This window comes from Phalacrocorax carbo, chromosome 7, assembly GCF_963921805.1.
Source record: "Phalacrocorax carbo chromosome 7, bPhaCar2.1, whole genome shotgun sequence".
Lineage (NCBI taxonomy): Eukaryota > Metazoa > Chordata > Aves > Suliformes > Phalacrocoracidae > Phalacrocorax > Phalacrocorax carbo.
Window position 1 is genome coordinate 288,601 of NC_087519.1, and position 19,135 is coordinate 307,735.

General features: G+C 42.7%; 1 protein-coding gene across 5 annotated transcripts in view; it reads right to left on the bottom strand.

The window, feature by feature from the left end:
* TP53BP1 (tumor protein p53 binding protein 1) overlaps nucleotides 1-19,135 on the bottom strand; it is a 32,909-nt gene extending 13,774 nt beyond the window's left edge. Inside the window, exons 1-14 of one of the 5 annotated variants that reach the window (XM_064455896.1) lie at nucleotides 19,011-19,135; nucleotides 17,224-17,352; nucleotides 17,075-17,144; nucleotides 16,916-17,003; nucleotides 16,535-16,605; nucleotides 15,720-15,878; nucleotides 15,177-15,258; nucleotides 14,120-14,265; nucleotides 12,746-12,869; nucleotides 12,314-12,405; nucleotides 11,263-11,465; nucleotides 8,967-10,212; nucleotides 922-1,041; nucleotides 56-292 (exon numbers count right to left, since the gene is read on the bottom strand). In XM_064455896.1, coding sequence (XP_064311966.1) covers nucleotides 56-292; nucleotides 922-1,041; nucleotides 8,967-10,212; nucleotides 11,263-11,465; nucleotides 12,314-12,405; nucleotides 12,746-12,869; nucleotides 14,120-14,265; nucleotides 15,177-15,258; nucleotides 15,720-15,878; nucleotides 16,535-16,605; nucleotides 16,916-16,998 — 2,563 coding nt within the window. In that variant the 5' untranslated portion in view covers nucleotides 16,999-17,003; nucleotides 17,075-17,144; nucleotides 17,224-17,352; nucleotides 19,011-19,135. Of the gene's footprint in view, nucleotides 1-55; nucleotides 293-632; nucleotides 743-921; nucleotides 1,042-7,194; nucleotides 7,314-8,966; nucleotides 10,213-11,262; nucleotides 11,466-12,313; nucleotides 12,406-12,745; nucleotides 12,870-14,119; nucleotides 14,266-15,176; nucleotides 15,259-15,719; nucleotides 15,879-16,534; nucleotides 16,606-16,915; nucleotides 17,004-17,074; nucleotides 17,145-17,223; nucleotides 17,502-19,010 lie in introns of those variants that run through there. The other 4 variants (XM_064455895.1, XM_064455894.1, XM_064455897.1 and 1 more) reach the window with 4 other exon arrangements.

Below are 19,135 nucleotides of genomic sequence, written 5' to 3' on the forward strand. Positions count from 1 at the left end.
GACTTAGGGCTGAGATCTAGTAGGACTTGTACATTTTGAGGTTTCATCCTCTTACTTTCCAAGCTGAACGGCAGGGACTCCTCGCTCCCATCATTCACAGGGGTAACAAGGTTCATTCGCAGAGAGAGTTTTGCATCAGCCTCAGCAGCCACACGAGAATCTCCCTTCTCACTCACTTCTGACACATCTGCTGATACCTCTGCACTTTCCATGGTGACATTGTTGGTCCCCATTGTACCCTCTGCTGTAACGTCACTAGTTGCTATAGTGCTGTCTGGGCAACTGTCATCCACTGAAAATAGGAAAACAAAAAAAAGTAAAACAAAACGTAGCTACTGTCATTCATACTGCTGGGGTTCAGGTCCCAGTTCTGTTTTGACAATGCTTCACTGCGTGCATTATTAGCAATAGTGCAGTAGTGGAAATTCCTGCTCCAGAGTTCTGAAGCGTTAAAGTTTTGCAGCACAGGTATCATCATTAGCTTGCGACAGAATACTTTGCTAATACCCAAGCAGAAATACACACTTCCTTTCATCCAGCAAATGCAGTGTGTTGTTTTGTGAACCTAGCAGAGGGAGTCCTGCTACAAGATGATGAATAGTGGGAACAATCTTCTTTTAGTCAAAACTCACTGGTCAGGAGGGGTCTTCTGCATTCTTTAATGGAGTTGTATGCGGGAACACAATGAAGGCAAGGAAGACATGTTCCATACCACCTCATACTCAGGAAGCAAACACCTTCACTAGAGACCAAGGAGAGAACATAACAAGGGACATGTGGAGAAGGGATGTGCCCTCCCCATAGCACAGCAATGTTCTTCATCAGGGTAGGTTTGAGTTATCCCATCAGATCCTGCATCAAGAATCAGACACTTCCAAACAGGCTTTCACTGCAGAACAGAGCCATTCGGGTCAAACTCACCAATCGGTGTGCTGTGTCTTCTGGGTCCCATTTTAAGCTGGCCAATAAGAGGTGGTGTTATGCTGGTCAAGGGCTGAATGACATCACCCTCCTTCGGCAAAGTAAAATGAAACGGAGTTCCTAAAAGACAGAGAGCACAAGGATTAGTAATTTCAGCGGACTACTTTGGCCCAAATACCAAAAGCACAGGTTCACTGTGCTGTGGAAATGGGGAAAAGCATAACACTGGTGCTGTCCTGTACACAGTTACTGGCTTCAGGACAACTGCTCTAACTGATCTTCCTCACATTTTGTGTGGAAAATCTCTCGGTGAAAATCTGGGCTGTGGTCAACTTGATGCAGCTGTTCCCAGGTGCTAGATAAAAGTAAGACCAAATATCATGACACGAATAGGCCTTTTACAGAATTCAGCCTTAGTTCAGAAATGGTCAGGATTTTCCACAGAAAAGGGAGAAGAGGCCAGAAGCAGAAATGAAGGTTAGAACAAAAGTGAATTGGCAGAGCTATATGTTGCCTGAATTAATAACCTGCAACTCACACAGAATGATGCTTTATCATCAAACAGCCTTCAATAAAAGGTCAACAGACACACTTCAGATAGCCACCTATAAGCCCGAACAATTAGCAGCAGTCAGTTTTAAGGGTTAGACAATGACAGCAGAAACTTGCCTGGAAAGTGAGCTTTAAGAGAAATAACAGATACCACAGTTTCATAACCAGCTGCAGGCTGCCACCAGAAGGGCTGGCTCCATCCTCCTCTCTCCTCCAATACTTCTGCCCCTTCTTGTGCAGTCTCCAGCATAAAGGGTCTGCAGGGTCTATTGGCTGAGGTAGCCTATCCCATCAGGGAAACCACGCCTTGGTGGATTTACCATGTGTGGATTTTGCAGGACTTAACAAATAAAATACATTAAAAACCCTCCTTTTGGCTCACCCTATGCCATTTATTTGCACACCTTCAACACCATTTATCAGTAATTTGCAGGCTGCATTCTTTCCAATTTGCAATGAAGTATTTAACCAAACTAACAGAATAACCCTTTCCTCCCCACACTGAGGTCAAAATAGGTTTTTATCATCTTTGTCACTATCCTTCCTTTTCCCTTTTTCCTAAAACTGTATTTGTTCTTTGGATTTCATTCAAGATACTACTCAAATAATGCAAGTTACAGTTTACGTTAACTCCTGAATTTCAAGAAGCGTATATAATCATAGAATAGAATCATTAAGGTTGGAAAAGACCTCTAGGATCATCAAGTCCAACCGCCAACCCAACAACCCCAGGCCTCCTAAACCATGCCCTGAAGTGCCACATCTACATGGTTTTTGATCACCCCCAGGGATGGCGACTCTACCACCTCTCTGGGCAGCCTCTTCCAATGCCTGACCACTCTTTCAGTAAAGAAATTTTTCCTAATATCCAATATAAACCTCCCCTGGTGCAACTTGAGGCCATCAAACAAAAAAAAAAACCCAAACCCAAACTGAAAGGTACTGGAAAATTTTTAGTTAAGGTCATGAGAACACAAATTCAATTTACTTAAATTCAAGAGCTAGAACTAGATATTCCATTACAACTTTTAGTTACAGCCAGATCCAGTGCATCATTCTTCAGTTACACGAAACACTGACATATGATTTACGCAACTACCTTGTAGCAAATGAAGCCATAAATACTTGCCAAAGACATAATCCCCTCACAGAAAAAAAACCAACTAGTGGAAAGCTATCTAGAGTCTGTCTGAAGACTTTGAAAACCATCACCTGCCCTGCTGTCACAAGTTTTAAAGATATGGTTCAGCAACTGCAGCATCCTTGAGATCAACCTAAGCATTTCAGTGTATTTTTGCAGTGGGTAGGTATTTCATAGTGCAATGGTACTCACACTTCAAGGACATACCATGTATCGAAAAGCCAACTACCATTCCTCACAAACTGCTTATGAATGCCTGTCATATCATAATCTATAGCAGATCTCCATTATTAAAAAGTGTTTTATTTAAAAACTGCAGTCTTTAGAAACTCTACTGAATTTTGATGGATTTAGTAACCATTATCTCTTCTAGCCTACAAATCCACATTTGGCAGGCTAATAACAAATGATCATAAGAATTTATGAAATGATTAGCCTGCATTTTAATAAGAGATAATCTTGTTACTAAACCAACAGATACCATTAGAGAAAACAAACAAGCTTTTACACTCACAAGACCTGAAAAAAATGCATATGCCTGAAGGCTTAATTGCTTTCACATAACTGCATCAACTGTTTTAACAACGAAAAGGTTAATTCTCCACACAAACTTTTCTTGTGCCCTTAAGACCATCATCCTATAACATTTCCTTTCATCTTTCAGCATCAAAAGATGGGGTCTTTCTTTGACCCACTTTGTCCCTGTCAAGTTTGGCTTGGGTAACACATTCAGAGGGAGAGCTGGATGTTTCTAGCACAGTACAGGTGGCAACTACCAGCATAGCACAAAATTGCACCCTCATAATGGAAGGAGGCAAAGGAACCTCCCAACTTTGCGTCAGACTAAGTAAAGCAGAGCTATCATCATCTCCTCTTCCAGATGAAAAGGTAAGTCCCGCCTCCTTTCCTGCATACTGTGATGCCTCCTGTGCACTATGACTACACAGATGGCCAGCCTGCAGCTCTCAGGCAGCTCAAGTGCAGCTCCCTCTGCTCTAGTTCTTCTCTCCTATCCATCACCTCTACAAGGGATGCGGCACATCCACTGTAGCTCTCAGCCACATGCAGATCTAGAGAGAAGGCTAGTAGTAGCAGATGGCCACTCTGTTTTCGGTACATGTGGAAGGGTGGGGAGAAAAAAAATTTTAAAAAGAAAGAAGAAAAAAAAAAAAAACCACCACAAAAAAAACCCCACCAGCCCAAAGAACCCTGTGCCTTGTCTTCTATTTAAGAATTCTTGCTTTCTCTTTCAAAAAGCCCTTTCTTAGCTCTGTGCTTAACAGACTAGCACAATTATTTAACAGACAGGACAAAAGCTTGATTAGATAAATTTTTCCTCTATTGGTAATTCATATCTAGCTGTCATATATCAAAAGGACCCCATTAGAAAATAAGAAACAACTTTACTTCCAGAAGACTTCCTGATTAAGAATCATCACTCTAGCCAGGCCTGAGGCAATGTTAAAAAGATTTAAGAGCTTGACAACACAACTCTATTATCTTAGTAAAAATATTAACTTTTTGTTTAACCTGGTATGCTTAAGCTTTATCATAACTATGTTAACCGGACTGCTTATCTGTTTCTTCTTTATTTTATATTACCAGTAAAAAGATAACTTTCTGAATAAGGTTTTGTATGTACAAAATTGTACAATCCACAAAAAAGATTTCACAGTAAACCACAACTTCTATAAACTCTATAGAGTCCTAGAAACAGACTTCAGTGGGTGAATTTCTTTTCCGTATCCCTATATTCTACCATGTTCTAGCCTTTGAGCATTTTTAGTAGAGTAACTAAACAGTTAATCTCTTATTCAAGGCAACTTCAAGACCACAGAGACACCCCCCCAAACCTCACTATCCAGTTTCTACTCCTGCTTCTTGGACTCTTCTCCAAGATCCTTCTGTCTTCACCCAAAGTTTGTGCTTACTGATGATGTATGCTTCATAATGTGTTGATAAGGGATTAGACTCCTGGTGGAAGTAACTACTATGAGAACAAAGCTGGTTTAAGAGGGATGCTCTAAAGCTCTTCATGCCTTAAGGACTGAGTGATGGTAAGAGAACAAATATCACTCTACATACTTTTCCACCATGCTTCGTCAGTCTGAAGATAGCAGGCAGAACATCTCAAAAGCCTGAACTCTCTCCTAACACCAACCAGCCCTTTAGCGTTAATACAAATGCGCAAAACACGTGTTCATTTTCTCCAAACGGTGGCCTGTTTTTCTCTTTTGAAAGTAAATCCAGCCAGGTGTGATGATTTTAAGTTGCATTTAGATTTATCTAAGAAAAAACATTTCAAGTACAATGTAACAAGGGAAATGTTACCTGAAGTTCACCACAATTTTGTTCACACTTTCTTAAAAGAGAAGTTTTGCACTGTGAACTCTGCGAAAGGCCATACTGAGGTGGAACCTAACATTCAGCCTTGTTATGTGACTACAGCTACTCATCTTTCTTTTATCATAATTTCAGCAGGGTAATGCCAAACATATTTTATTTAATAAGACCTATACTGTTCTTCAGTTCAAAGACTGCTACTGTTCTCTTGACCATGCCAATTGTCTTAAGAAACATGAAGACCTGACATACCAAGTGCCCTGGACTTGCTCACAGACAAGTTAATTTGAGATGACAAAATGCAATGGGAGCAGAACACCTGTGAACTTCCTGACCAGATCCCCTCAAAGCATTATTTTCTATAAATATTTCTATATATTTTCTAAAGCTTTTTTTCTCTTTCAGTTAAAGGAAATTAAGAGCACTGTATCTAAACTTCATCATCCAACTTCATGTTAACAAACATTTGAGCTCCTGCAGTCTTTGCACTTCTCTAATAGAATTCATAGAAGGGAAATAGATTTTCTGATACTAATATAAAGTTCCTTCATTCTTGCCATGTGTAAGTTTCTACATAAAATTTAAGTTCTCAGATTTTAAAGTTTTCAGAATTAGGGACATCAAATGAAACTAACACCTGGTGAAATAGAGCTGAGAAAACCACACCTATCCAAGATATCAAAAAAAAAAAAAAAAAAAAGATCACATCAGACTCAGCATGTTCCTAAACCATACTTTTCTTGATGATGCAAGACTTCTGAAGAAGTATCTCCCCACTGAATTTTTGCCCTTATATTCATCCATATGCATCTGCTATTCAGTATGAGGGGAACTTGTACACCAAGACTGATGCAGCGTAGCTGTTATTCTGACTGTTGTAGTCTCTCAATTCAGAGAGACCATGATTTTCAGTCTTTAGTTCAGAGTTACCACAAAAGCACAATGACCTGTTGACTTATTGCAGGCCGCTGAATGGGAATGACTGAAAATACCGATCTCAACAATAACAAAAAGCCCATTAAATGGCAACAAAGCAGCTGGTCGTCTTGGTCCACAGAGTATCTCAAACCCTGGTGATTCAGCTTGTTTGTGCAGCCCCCAAAATCTGTCACTGAAGTGTCCATCCCCCCCCAGTTTGAGAAATTACAGCATGGTTCAACTGTACCACTTATAAACAATATTCAAAGCTTTCCGTAAATATCATTAGACAGGCAGTCTTCAAACTTTGGATGAGATGTTGCTAAGACACATCTGAACACCACAAAAGAACTTAAATTTGAAATTGATAACATTACTGTCTTCATTGACAAAACAACCCATCGAGTTGCTTCCAGCATGTTACTTGCTTAGCACCAGTTCCCTAAGCCAACAAAGGCTCTACTTCCAGAGAATGCACTAAATTTAAAAAAAAAAAAAAATCATTGCATTTCTGGCCAACTGAAATACTCGATTCCATGCTCAACAAGGCAGCAGTTTGCTATTACTATTATTCTGAAAGAAGGTAATGGTCGCTAGTTATGGGATGTTAAAGAATGCAAAACCAAAAAAGTTCCCAAACATCTAGCTAGTCCTACCACATTCAGAAGAATGGGTGCAGAAGTCACATGAATTAAATTGCTGCCATAGCAAGTATATTAAGCAGTGCTCAACAATACAGATTAATTTATACAACTCCGTTATTGGAAAAGTAGAGTTCTTACATCTAAACAGAGAAGATACCAGAACCCATAAAGCATGGGAATTTTTACATGACTAAACATATATTTAGCTCAAAATAAAGTAACCACTGCAGAAGTTGTTCTCAGATGTCAGTGATGTTAAAAAGCTGTGGCCACAAGGATCCATACTCCTTGAAAATCATTTGAGCTTTGTTTTGTTTTAAAACAGGTTGACAGATACTTGTAACAAAGTCTGGCTTGAAAACTGCTATTATCTTTTGCTGGAAGCCTCTCCAAAACTGATGATCCGCACAAGCATTCAAATCTCTTTTCCATACCTCACTGTAATCTAATTTCTACAGGCATCAATATCTACCTGTCATTCTTATCGTACAACGTAAGATACTGCCTTCAGCCTATTTTTTTAGTATCTTGAGTTTCTTCGCACCAGCCAGTTTCATACTATTAAATGGTTATCTTTCTCAAACTTGCCAGCAAATTTGGTATTAAAAACATACATAACACTCAATTCCTTTTCATCCAAGTCTCCGTCTAGCACTTCAAATTCATCTCACCTACTTCTGTTCAGACATAAAGAAGAAAGCTCTTCATCTTGCTCCTTTTTGAAATCTGCCATTTTGACCTTTCCAAACAGGATCACATGTTCCAGAAGTCAGCACCGTTCAAGGTCACAAGAACTGAAGAAAAGGGGAGGGAACCATATAAGAATGAGCTCAAAAGGCTTTTAGGAAGAAACAGCCAAAGCTGCCATAAACAGCAGTAAGGATCAGTTCGTAACTGGAAAAATTAAACAAGGAGTTCAGAAAACAGTAACAAAAAATATTGGACTTGTGAGACTGATGAAAGAAGTTTTGAAGAAGTTTTGAAGAAATGTACAGCGCTCAAAAAAAAAAAAAAGGGGCAGAGAAAATAAGAGCGATGTCCCTCGCTGACAAAGAATAGAAAATCATTCAGACCGGTTATCAACTGAGTTTGTAAAGGAAAAAGAGGGCTGAGTGTTAGGAAATGTTTTTTAAGTGTATCTTACACTAATTTCTCAAAAGAAAACACTAGAAAACATTGTCGCTTGAACAAAGCTCTGCAGAACATACTATAGGGCTACATAACAATACCCTTTTGAGTGGTAAGAGAAATTCTGTCTAGCCCACAGCTTTATAGGTTCCACGAATCAAAAATCACAGACTGGTCAATCTGAATCTATCAGATGGTTCACAAACATCTTCTCTGCTACACATCTCACTTAATTCTAACAGCACCACACAACACTCTTGACCTTCCTTTGTACTCTAACTGAAGGCCTTAGATAATTCACAGACCACAAACTACGTAGCAAATCACTGAAAAGAGTTAAATAAACTTCTACTAACATACTGATCTGTTCAAGAGATGTAAAGACAATTATCACCTACCGACAACTAATGTTTTCAGACCCTCAACTTCCATAAGTTCCAACTTCAGGAGACTGGAAGTCACACCTACCATCATCATAACAGGGGGAAAACTCTCTCTCACTCCCCGATCCTGCAGCTTGACAAAAGATTACTTAGGTCTCAAAAATGTGTACGGTTCAAGACAAAGCTCTAGTAAAATTTTGTTTTCTATTGCTTTCTCATTTGAGTAGTACAGAAATCTATGTTTTAAAATGAAGCCAACTAAGAGGCAAATGCTCCACAAAACTCAAGTATAGCATCCCACATTTCTTGTATAACTACACAGCAACATGTTAAAGGGATTTCAATGCATCGTGACAATACCTGCCAGGCTACAGCTTACACACAACTGAAAAGCCATTCTGCTTTAAAATAATTTCAAGATAAATTTGCTGTATTAGTTTCTAGCTCAAAGCTGCTCTATACAACACCCACCCCCCCCCCCCCAAAGAAAATTCTCCTCTGGGAATTAAAAAAAAAAAAAAAGGTAATGAGACCTACAAGAGAGAAGGTACAGAGTACCACACACCCTTTTCCTTTCAAGGACACCACTGTTGTTGCTTCTGGTGGGGGAAAGAAAAAGTTACAAAAATCCCTGAGCATTGCCAAGGTCACAACATTCTGAGTTTTCAAAGTTGCTTTGCATTTCTGCCACAAAACAGCGAGAGAGTGTTAGGAACAAGAATTACCTTATCATTCTTGCCTGCAGTAGTGTGACAAAGGGGAAAAAGTGAAGGCATGTCATGCATGTAACAACAGCAACTTGTAGTGTTGCTTGGAAGACACCGTTGAAGATGCATCCAAGATCAGTGCTCCCTGAAAACACTGAGCATTGCACACAGCTGTTATCGACGTTATTCAAAATATACACCCATGAACTACTAATCTAAATTCACTTACCACTGGAAGGACTGGGGGATTTAGCAGTTGCTTTCTCCTGTGGCTGCATCTGCTCTTCTTGTTCGAGATTCCTTGTCGTAACAGTATCGACTGTATGCTTTGGCACCCGATTCTCCTGCTGAGTCATCAGCATGTCAGCCACTCTCTCCTGAGGTGGTGGCTGATTCCCCAGTGTCATTATGTCTCCTAGTTCTGAACAACCAGGATGTTTTTTGGCACACAACGCCACTTTCAATGGAACATCACTCTGTAACTTAGGAAACAAATTGTTGTGCTGTTCCGGTAACTCCCCTACAGAAGAATTAGATAAAACTTTATTGAGCTTTGGCATGTTTTCTGAAGCAGCCTTAAAGGACAGTTTATCCATGTTTTTTGTCTCTCCAGTGCCAAAGGTACAACCTTTTAATGTTTCTTTTCCCTGTCTTTCTGGTACAATCTTCTCTAATTCTTGGGTCTGATCAGACAAATTTTTACTATGTTTACAAGAACGATCAGCAAATTCCACTTCCATATCTTCATGACACTGTACTTCTCTTTCAAGAATAAATCTCTGAGAAAGCATTACGTTACCATGGGACTCATCTTCACTTATTTGTTTCTCTTTTACTTGCAGTTTTTCTTCTTGTTCTTCACATTGAGTCTCAGGAACCGCTTCAGGTTCGGAAGTCTCTCCCAGTGGATAATCGTCAGACTGCGCTTCTCTACCCTGAGCATATGACAAAATCGCAGGCACACTAGACTGATCTGCAGCAGCCTGACTTCCAGAAATACACTCGATCTCCTGATGAGCTGTAGGGGCTAATGACCCATCTCCTGCTACATCTGCACTAACTAACTGCATTACAGGTTTTCCTGCAGTCTGTAAATCCTCCTTTTTTGCTTTTTCACAGTTTTCAGAGAGCGCTTGATCACCTGCATCCAGCCTCAGTTTTATGTTGTCATTTGCCACAGAACAGCGTCTCGAGTCTGAGGCCTTGCATTCAGAAATCATCTCTACCTGTGTGCTTTCGCTGTCTTGGCTCGTGTTCAGAGAGCCTGAACTGACCTCTATATTTGTGGGCTGGCTACATTCACTTGCAGAAAGCATCAGCTTACAGGACTCAGAAGGGTGTGACACAGAGTCACCTGTAGACAAAGCATCTGTGGGTGCAGAGAGATCTCCTGGTAAGCATAAATGGGCTAAAGCAGCGGCTTTTGCTTCTCCTTCATGCTTCTTCTCTGGGCTCTGAGTTGGAAGAAAGATATCCTAAAATGAAAAAAGTGGGACACGGAGAATGAGGGCACGTCAATTAAGACTGTTTATTTGTTATTCCTAGAACACTACCCTGGATTATGGAGCAAAGCAAGCTCAGCACAAAACTATGGAATCAAAAAAAAATTTAAAAAACTAAAAACCACCACCAAATATGCTCCCCCCCCCCACAATATATATATTGCTCCATTGTTGCTGAGAAAAAATATTACCACCCATTACTTTTTAGTACCTTTGTGGCAAAATCAGACACAATGCTTGGTTCACCTCTCACGCTACCAGATCATGAAGTACAGGTCAAGTATGGCAAATTAATAGCTAGTTTTAATCAAACAACAAGAGTTTTGGAAAGATTCTCTGGAAGAATCAATTTCACTAGCATGAAAGCTGCTTTCAGCTGAGGAGAAACCTCGCTTTGACTACTGAAGTCTTTAGTACAACCTTTTTCTGCCTTAAGTTGATGAAATTTCCAATATTAAGCTATAAAGCCACCAACTTTCTGTTAAATCCCTCTGAACAGTAATAACTTCCAGAATCAAAAAGCATAAAGGAAAGAACCAATAATAAGCAACCTGAAAAATGCAGTAAATTAATTTGAGCCTTGTAGGAGAATAGAAATGCTTTATTACAAAACAGCTTCACTGTCTCCATGACAAATGATGCTAAGGTCTATCCTGATAGAAGTCTAATTTATGACACAGTTTGAGACGCAGGATGCTCAGTTCAGCATCATAAAGCAACAGCCTTTCAAAGAGAGAAAGAAAAGAAAGCTACAAAAAAAGATTTCTAGCAGACATTAAAAGGCAACAGATGCTATGTTCAGTAACTCACTATGCCCTCTTAAGCTGCTCCACATTTTCTCTGTGGGATAAACTGCCACACAGTATGAGCAATATATAACTGTGACTAGTGGGAACAGGGAAGCTCATGAAAACCAGCATAGTAGGGAAACTCAACACAGGAGCACAGAGGCTGATTCAAGCACACATCATCTGCAATAGCCATATAAAAACCTCAGAAAAAGGTATCTACATGAACCCTTACATGAGAGAACTCTGGTTGCGATGGTATAGGTAAAGATCCAGGAAAGAAGGTTGGGGCACTCTGGGACACTGGAGTTGAAGCCTGTGGCAGGACAGGAGGTCCTGGTGGGATACATGAGATGGTCTTCTCCTCTAGCATATCCCTCTGCTTCTGTGTCAGGTCTCCTCCTTCTGCAGGGATAAATACATCCATCTGTTCCTCTGCTTTGAAAGAGCAGAAAATACATTACTAGCAAAGTCTTGCATCGTATCTAAAGTTTCCAACATTCTATTAAAGACTTGTCTTCAGCAGCATACGCAACTTTCTCGCACTTTAATGGGTGAATCTAAAATCTTCAAATCTTCTCTCCAGGTGAATTTTTTTTTTTTTTGGGGGGGGGGGGAGGGGTATCTTTCCTAAAACGCAACTGAATTCAGACCCCAGCTAACAAGACATCTGTTCTAAAAGCATTTCACATTCTGTGACAGGAATCTCACAGAAAGGAATGGTGATTTTGTATCATATTGAAGTCTGTATGGATGGATATCTTATCCCTCATGGTGAACGGCTGCTTACAGAAAATGTTTAAGAATCAAGGTATCATACAGAATAATCCTTCCTTTGGCATGGCATTCTAGAATACACACATAGAACATACAAAAGCTTTTTAGAATATTGTGCAAGTCAGCCAAGGTAAAGTGTTATGATGCAGTCAGTCCTCCTCTGTCCTTTCTATTGCCCTAAGAGTATATACTTACTACAGATACCTGCCTGTAGCAAGAAGTAAGAAAGGAGGACAATTGCAAGTGGCAATCTGTATCCCATACGAACTATTTCCCATCCTTCAAGTGAAGGGGAGCTAGCTGACGGTACTAATTTTATTATGCAGGAAATATCGACAGCGCATCAGCATCTGAGTCACAAATACAGATTCTCCATCTACTTCTTCTAGTGTTCTCAATCCTGCTTTACTCTTCAGATATGATTTTTGCAGGTTTTGAAAGGCTGCATGCTCAGACAAAACCACAAAGCACAGAAACACAACCACACACCAGTATGCAGAAAATTTTACCTTTTGCTTGCTCCTGTTCAGTTGGACTGCTAGGGACAAGAGCATTGGATCCAAAGGCAACAGGAGGAGGAATAACTAGGCCTGAAGAGACACTGCAGACCAAGAAAAGGGAACATGGAAAAGGCGACCACACATCACTGGAAAATGCATTAACTTCTTCCCAAATCTAGCTCCAGCTTGCCACAATAGGAGTCTTCTCATAAAAGGACAGCATCAGGTGTTCACTAGCAAGAGACTTGGAGAAATGGCCATTGACCACATGGGCATCAGCAGTTCATTTCATCGCAAAAGAAAGCCATGCTCCTCTCATAGTGCAAAATTAAAACATTGATTGCTTAAAATCAAGCACAAGTCCTTGAATAAAGAAAAGAGTAGAGGAAATGCACTAATTGCAGTTAAGCTATTGCAATAGTTTGGGGGATTTTTGCTTACGTTGAATGACTCTCCTGTACAAGGGACACCTGTCCAGAGAGCTGCAGGAGTTGGAGACTGCGGGCAGGGGTACACGCCAGAGAACTTCCCTCTTCCACCCTGGTTATCGGACAGCCACTCCCTGCTGTGTTTTTGAACAAAAGGAAATAAGATTAGAAATTTTGCCGATAACCAAGTGATGCGAAATTTCTGAGGAATGATATTCACACTGCTGCACAGTTACTTCTCAGGTAGGCAAGGACAAGCTGATTTTCACACAGACTTAGAGAAGGACTGCACATGAAAGTTCAGTATGTGAAACAGCATAATATAGTTAGGATGAAAAAGATAAGTTTGTACCTATGGAAGAGATTTTTATCAGGCCAGACTGTACAAGTCTTCCTACTTCAGAATTCTAAGAGAAAAATCCCCAATGGCTCCAATATCAGCACATTTGATCCAGCACTAGAATGCAAATACAGGCAAGGTTCTTAAAAGAAAAGACACCTTGCATTGACCACTAACTCAGTACGAGTAGGAGGTTGTTATTGAACCTTCTGGATGCAGAGGGTTCAAGCACAAGGCCATACTAGTACAGACACAGTTGTGCGCAAGTTAAAACTAAACAAAAAGCATAAAGTAAGACTTCATTTAGCTCATGCTTTATGAACTGTGACAAAACTCCCTTTCAAAACTTTATTTTCTAGGCCTTTCACTATTAAGATTGTTAGGAACCCTTCTGTTTCTTTGTTAGCCTTTTAGTTGTGGATACCAAAGCCAGACCTAGACATCCTCCTAGCAAGACAAAGCGATGACCTTGCTCCTGATCCTATTTCATGTAATCTCTTCTCTTACAGGGAAGGAACATTAACCTAGATGACAAATAAGACTGATCAAAATTGTAGTACGAAGATTTTGATTGCAGAATCCTGTCCTAACTAAAACAGGAAGGCCAATTCAGAGGAGTAAGGAATGTTTTGCCAAAGTTACTCAGCATAAGTAATTCTACAACACTTGCCTACACTACTTGCCCACGCTTTACGTTGCATGCCACTCCAAAGGGTGAGCATTATTATGGCCAGTTTCAGAAAAGGGTGAAAGGAGGGTTTTTTTGGTTTTGTTCTTCAAGGGGCACAGAAAGAAAGGAAACTGAATGTATTTAACAAGCCAGTGTAACTGTCTAACAAGAAGTGACATTTAGACATGGCTCCATAGTACAGCAAGAGGTTGTGGTCTTCCATTTCTAGAGTGTTCTCAATTTTAGAAGAAATTATGTGAAAAAATACTCACAGCACCCTGCAGCCTAAAACACTACATGCCTAAAAAGACGAAGTAGGGACAATGATTATAACGATCTCTGGGATGAACATTTTGGTTCTGCTTGTCTGTTGTTACCTGTTGCATTATTCTCAGTAAACATCTCTTCCTGAGTTGACAAGATATCTGACTCCTCGTGACCAGAATCAAGGGATTTCTCAGTTCTAGTGGGGTCACAGACAGGCATTTGTTTCCTGGTATGCTCTTCTGCTTCCTGCAGACTTCTAGAAGTGCAAGACACAGTCACTGACCTGAGATATTAAAAGTATGAAGTAATACCGCAACATTGTAAAGAAAGTTTATCAGCACAGATAAAAGATGTTCACTTGTGTATACCGGGAAGGGGGGGGGGAAGGGGGGGGAGAGGGCGGGGGGGAAGGAGAGAAGAGAAAGGAGAGGAAGACTGACGTCTCTCTCCTGACAAAATAACATGTTCATCCTTGACAAGTTACGTTTTCAGAATTGTTTTCTAAGTTTTCTATCACTTTAAGTGATGCTTAAATGGCATGCAGATTGTTCTAGGAACTGGATCTAGGAATTCTGTTTCACCTCCTTTTTAACATTATTTTGCGGCAGAATATGACAATACAAGATGAGCTAAGTATTATTTCATCTGGTATAAAAGATATATAGATAATATTCAACAGACTGAAATTTCACATTTAAAAATAATTAGAACTATAAAGGTTACAACAGCAAATACTCAAAAGCATCCTGGAACAGCTACCACTTAAGCCTCTAGATTTCTCCTGTGAGGCCAAAGCCTGTGCTGCAGTGATTAAGTAACTTTGAAATAACTCTGTAACTTAAACTGAATTATTACTCTTAATGTATTCCAGTTAAGGAAATTATTGATTATTTTATTATCCAGTGCACTTCCCCATTAAAAATAAACCTTTTAATATCTTTGTGCACAAGAGTTTGACACCACCTCTTTTCTCAGCTAGGAATGGCAAAAGCACTCCTTAGTCAGCACTGCTGCAAAAAGGTCTCATCAGTACTTCATCTTTCCCTTCACTTTTCTCTTTTGCCTTGAAGCCTGAACCCTCCTACATCTAAAAATCTAGTAAAAAAAGACAGAAGTCAACTTCCAGAACGTCAGCAAGATACCTACAAAGAACATGGACTGTTTTACCTTTCAGACTTGTCTGGCTGGCCTTCCAAAGCTGTATGTGCTTCTGTGCTGGAGACAGTTTCCATGCTGTCCCCACGCAGTTCTATCAAGAGAGAGGGAAAAAAGAAAATATTTCTTACTCAGGTCACCTGGATTACTATGCAAAGAGAAGAAAGTGTAGTTTGATATATCACACAAATATCAAGACAAGCTTTATTTGAAAAAAAAAAAATAAATCTTGAACTAGCAATGATAACAACAAGAAGAAAGGACAGAATGAGGTTTTTACCAGGCAGGGAATTCAATATCAGATTGCCTTAATATTCTGAAAACAAATTAGGAAAGAGAGGTGCAAGAATCAGCGACAGCACTTGGACAGCTACAAGAAAACAAATGAACTAGCCCAAAGGAAAGAGAAGGCAAAACTCTTTTCACCTACCAATGAGCTGTGAGCTCATTTCTGAAAACTACTAATACTGTATTTCCTGTCAAAGAAACAAAGCATCCATAATTTAAAGAAACCAGAGAGAATCGACAGAGCAAGAAAAGACCATTTTCACATACCATCTTTAGTATCGTCCTTCACAAGTCTGGAAGAAGGGTCAGCAGATCCAAGGTGAAACTGATGCCTAGCATCTCCTACACTGGGCACGAAGTCACTCTCAAAGTCCTGGCTCTGTGAGAGCTCTAGAGCTCCAAAATGTAGCTGTGACATGCCTGTATCTAACATCAAACATCCATCACTAAAATATATATATACACCAAAAAAAGAAAATCAAAGAGCCATCTATGATGTTACAAGGGCAAAAGATACAGCCTTTAACAAGAGAAGTATTTAGGCTATTGCTGGAACTCTGAGCAAACTAACAGGCTCTGATCTCAGCTGTACTAACTAAAAATACGGTAACAGAACAGGGACAGTGGCCATTAACTCAGAAACCAGCGTTAATCAGCAAGGTCTTATGTAACGCCATCAGGTACTGCAGCAGATTTGGATTCCATGATGAGAAAACAACCCTGATAATACACTGCCTGAGCCTGAGAGTCCTTTGATGACAGCAACCATTATGCCAGGAGCCTTTGCCATAAAAAGGCTCCATGTCTTAATGGTCACGATACATCTATGCCTCTCCTAAGCCACTTCCCGTCTCAAAGATCCTTGTTAACCATGATATGACATCACCACTTTTTTTTTCAAACACCACACAGATCAACTTTTCAAAGCATACAGATCAACTTCCAGAAAAAGATGCCAAATTCTGACCCATTATTACCAGCACAACTACCCCTAGCGAGACAAGTGAGACAGCTGGGCTGAAAAACTACGTAGAGGGTTGATCAGATTCACAGCCCCAAGAGACCCGAAAGGGAGAAGTTACCTTCCACGCACGGTGAAGCAGTACAGTCCCCAACATCACCTTCGCCTCTTTCTCCAGCCTTTTCAAGGGCACTGCAACAGAAAGACTCACGCACATCGCTTCGGGGTTTCTTGCAGGCTGCCCTCTTACAGCCCACTCGCGTTCTGAGGGGCTGCTTCGCAGCTGCAGCGCCTGACCAGGCGCCCCCAAGCCCCCCGAACGGCGCGGCCCGCCGCGGGCTGCGCCACCGAGGCGGGGCCGGGCCCGGCGCGGCCGCACCGAGCACCAGGCCCGTATCTGAAGCCTGCTCTCGGCGCGCGACCCCGAGGCCAAGGAGAGGCAGTCGAGAGCCGACGCGCCTTGCCACGGGATGGCGGCGGCGCCGCGGCCCGGCCCACGCACCTGCTCTCCCCGCCGGGCGGCGGCACCTCCTCGGCGACGCGGTCCTGCGGGCCGGCGGCGTCCGCACGGTCTGGGCTCTCCATCGGCTCTGCAAGGACAGCGCCGTTAGCACAGTTGCGGCCCCCCCCGGCACGCCGCGGCGCCGCGCACAGCTCTTACCTGCGGGTCGCTCCCGGGCTGCCCCGCCACCCGCGGGTGCCCGGCTGCCAGCAGGACCGGAGACGATCTCCTGCAAGACAGACGCACGGGCCCCGTCAGAGCAGAGCTGGGCCGGGCCGGGCCGGGCCGTCCCCGCGCCGGGAACTCACCAGCACGGGGCTCGGACTCCACCGGGCCGGCAGTCGGCGGGCCAGCACGCCGAGGCAGGCCTGCTCCGCGTCCTCCTCCGCGCCTGCGCCCTCGGGCTGCGAGTCCTCCACGATCAGGCGGGGCGTGTCCTGCTGCGAGAAGCCAGGGTCCAGCTGGCTGCCGCCGCGCTCCATGCAGGGCGCCGCGGGAGGCGGAACGCGCGGCAGGGCCCAGCCGCAGCCCTACGCTGCCCGCCCGCCGAACGGCGCCTCGCTTCCCGCCGCCGCCATCTTGCAGCGCGCCGATTGGCGGCTCGCGACCCGCCCACCCCGCGCCGCCGGCGCCGTTACCAGGGAGACGCCGGCCCGGGCACCGCCCAGCGGGTGCCGCGCTGCGCGGGGAGGGCGCCGTGGGCGGGACCGGGCTCGGCGCCGGGAGTGCGGCCCAGGGGGCGGTAACGGCGGCGGGTTTGGAGCTGCCCCGCCGCCCCCTCCCCTCCGCGGCGGGGCGCGCCCGCGGGCCGGTACGGGGAGGCCTGCCCGGGGCTGGCAGCGCGGCGCCTACCGACCTCCTTCCAGCAGCCGGACAGCGCCGCCCCTGGCGCCGGCGTCGAGCCGGGCACGGCTCGCCCCGCACGGCCGCAATCGCGCGTGGGTGTGTGAATGTTTGGGTATCGCAGGAAAGCGAAAGCTGATTAATTTCCCTTGTTTGTACCAATAAACAGCAGTTACGGAAAAAGCCCTGAGCACAAACTGTGACAGTATTGTCGTCTTTCAACATTAAACTTTTTGCCTAAAAACTACTGAGTTTGAATAGACTAATTTAAATCTGCTTTTGCACGTTCTCTTTTTTACTTCCGCACCTCTCTGCATTTTATAGACGTGAATTCTATATATTTTATTTTGAAACCTGTTGTATAACCACAAATGCGGAAGAATGAAAGCATGATACCTGGCCTGGATGAAGCTGTTACTATGTGAAGTTATAGACAAAAGGTTGTACCTAGTGAAACGCTGTATGAGTTTGTGTTAACGAGTTCTGTGCGTAATGTGAAATCCAAGTTTGCACACGCACGTAAGAACATTAAATAGGTTATAAATATTAACAATTCCCACACAGGAGGGATGCTTTCGTGGTTAGTTGTTCCGTTCCCAGAAGAGGGTCCTTCAGCACATATTAAGCTGTATTAATTGAAGGTTTTCCTGCCATTCTAGTTTCAAAAATACATACAGCTTCGAATATTGTCTGAAATTTGCCCCAATGCCAAAGACCACCACAAGGCCTACGATTACTGAATCCTTCTTTTGAAAGATGAAGTTGTTCACAGGGTTTTGCGAGCCGCCTGGAGAAGCCAGGTTTCATGTTCACAAGATACTTCATCCCAAGGAACTGAGAAGGAGACTGGGATCGTGACAGGACAGTTGGCAGTCTATCATCCTCAAGTGCCTCAGACGTTTTAGACCAGGCTCTTGCGGTTTTTCAGTTCCCTTCAAGCAGAATTCTGCTTCCATCACAATGAAAGCATTTCAAATGGTCTTCCTTTATGCTTACTCTCAAAATTAAATAATTTTTTTTCAAAACAGAAAGTAAAGCTGTCTTCCAAGCGCAACTATAGCAGAAGCCCTAATGGTTTTTTAAGCAAGTTTATGGTACTCCTTCACTGATCCTTGCTGGACTTACTGGTGGGTTTCCAAGCTTGCTCCTGTCTCCCCCTTTAGCGTGTAGGAATAAGCTCCTTTTCTTATCAACAGAACATTAAACATCAGCTGGTCAGCTGACCCCAACTGACCAACGGGATATTCCATACCGTATGACATCACGCTTGGTATATAAAGCTGGGGAAGAAGGAGGAAGGGGGGGGGATGTTCAGAGTGATGGCGTTTGTCTTCCCAAGTAACCTTTATGTGTGCTGGAGCCCTGCTTCCCTGGAGA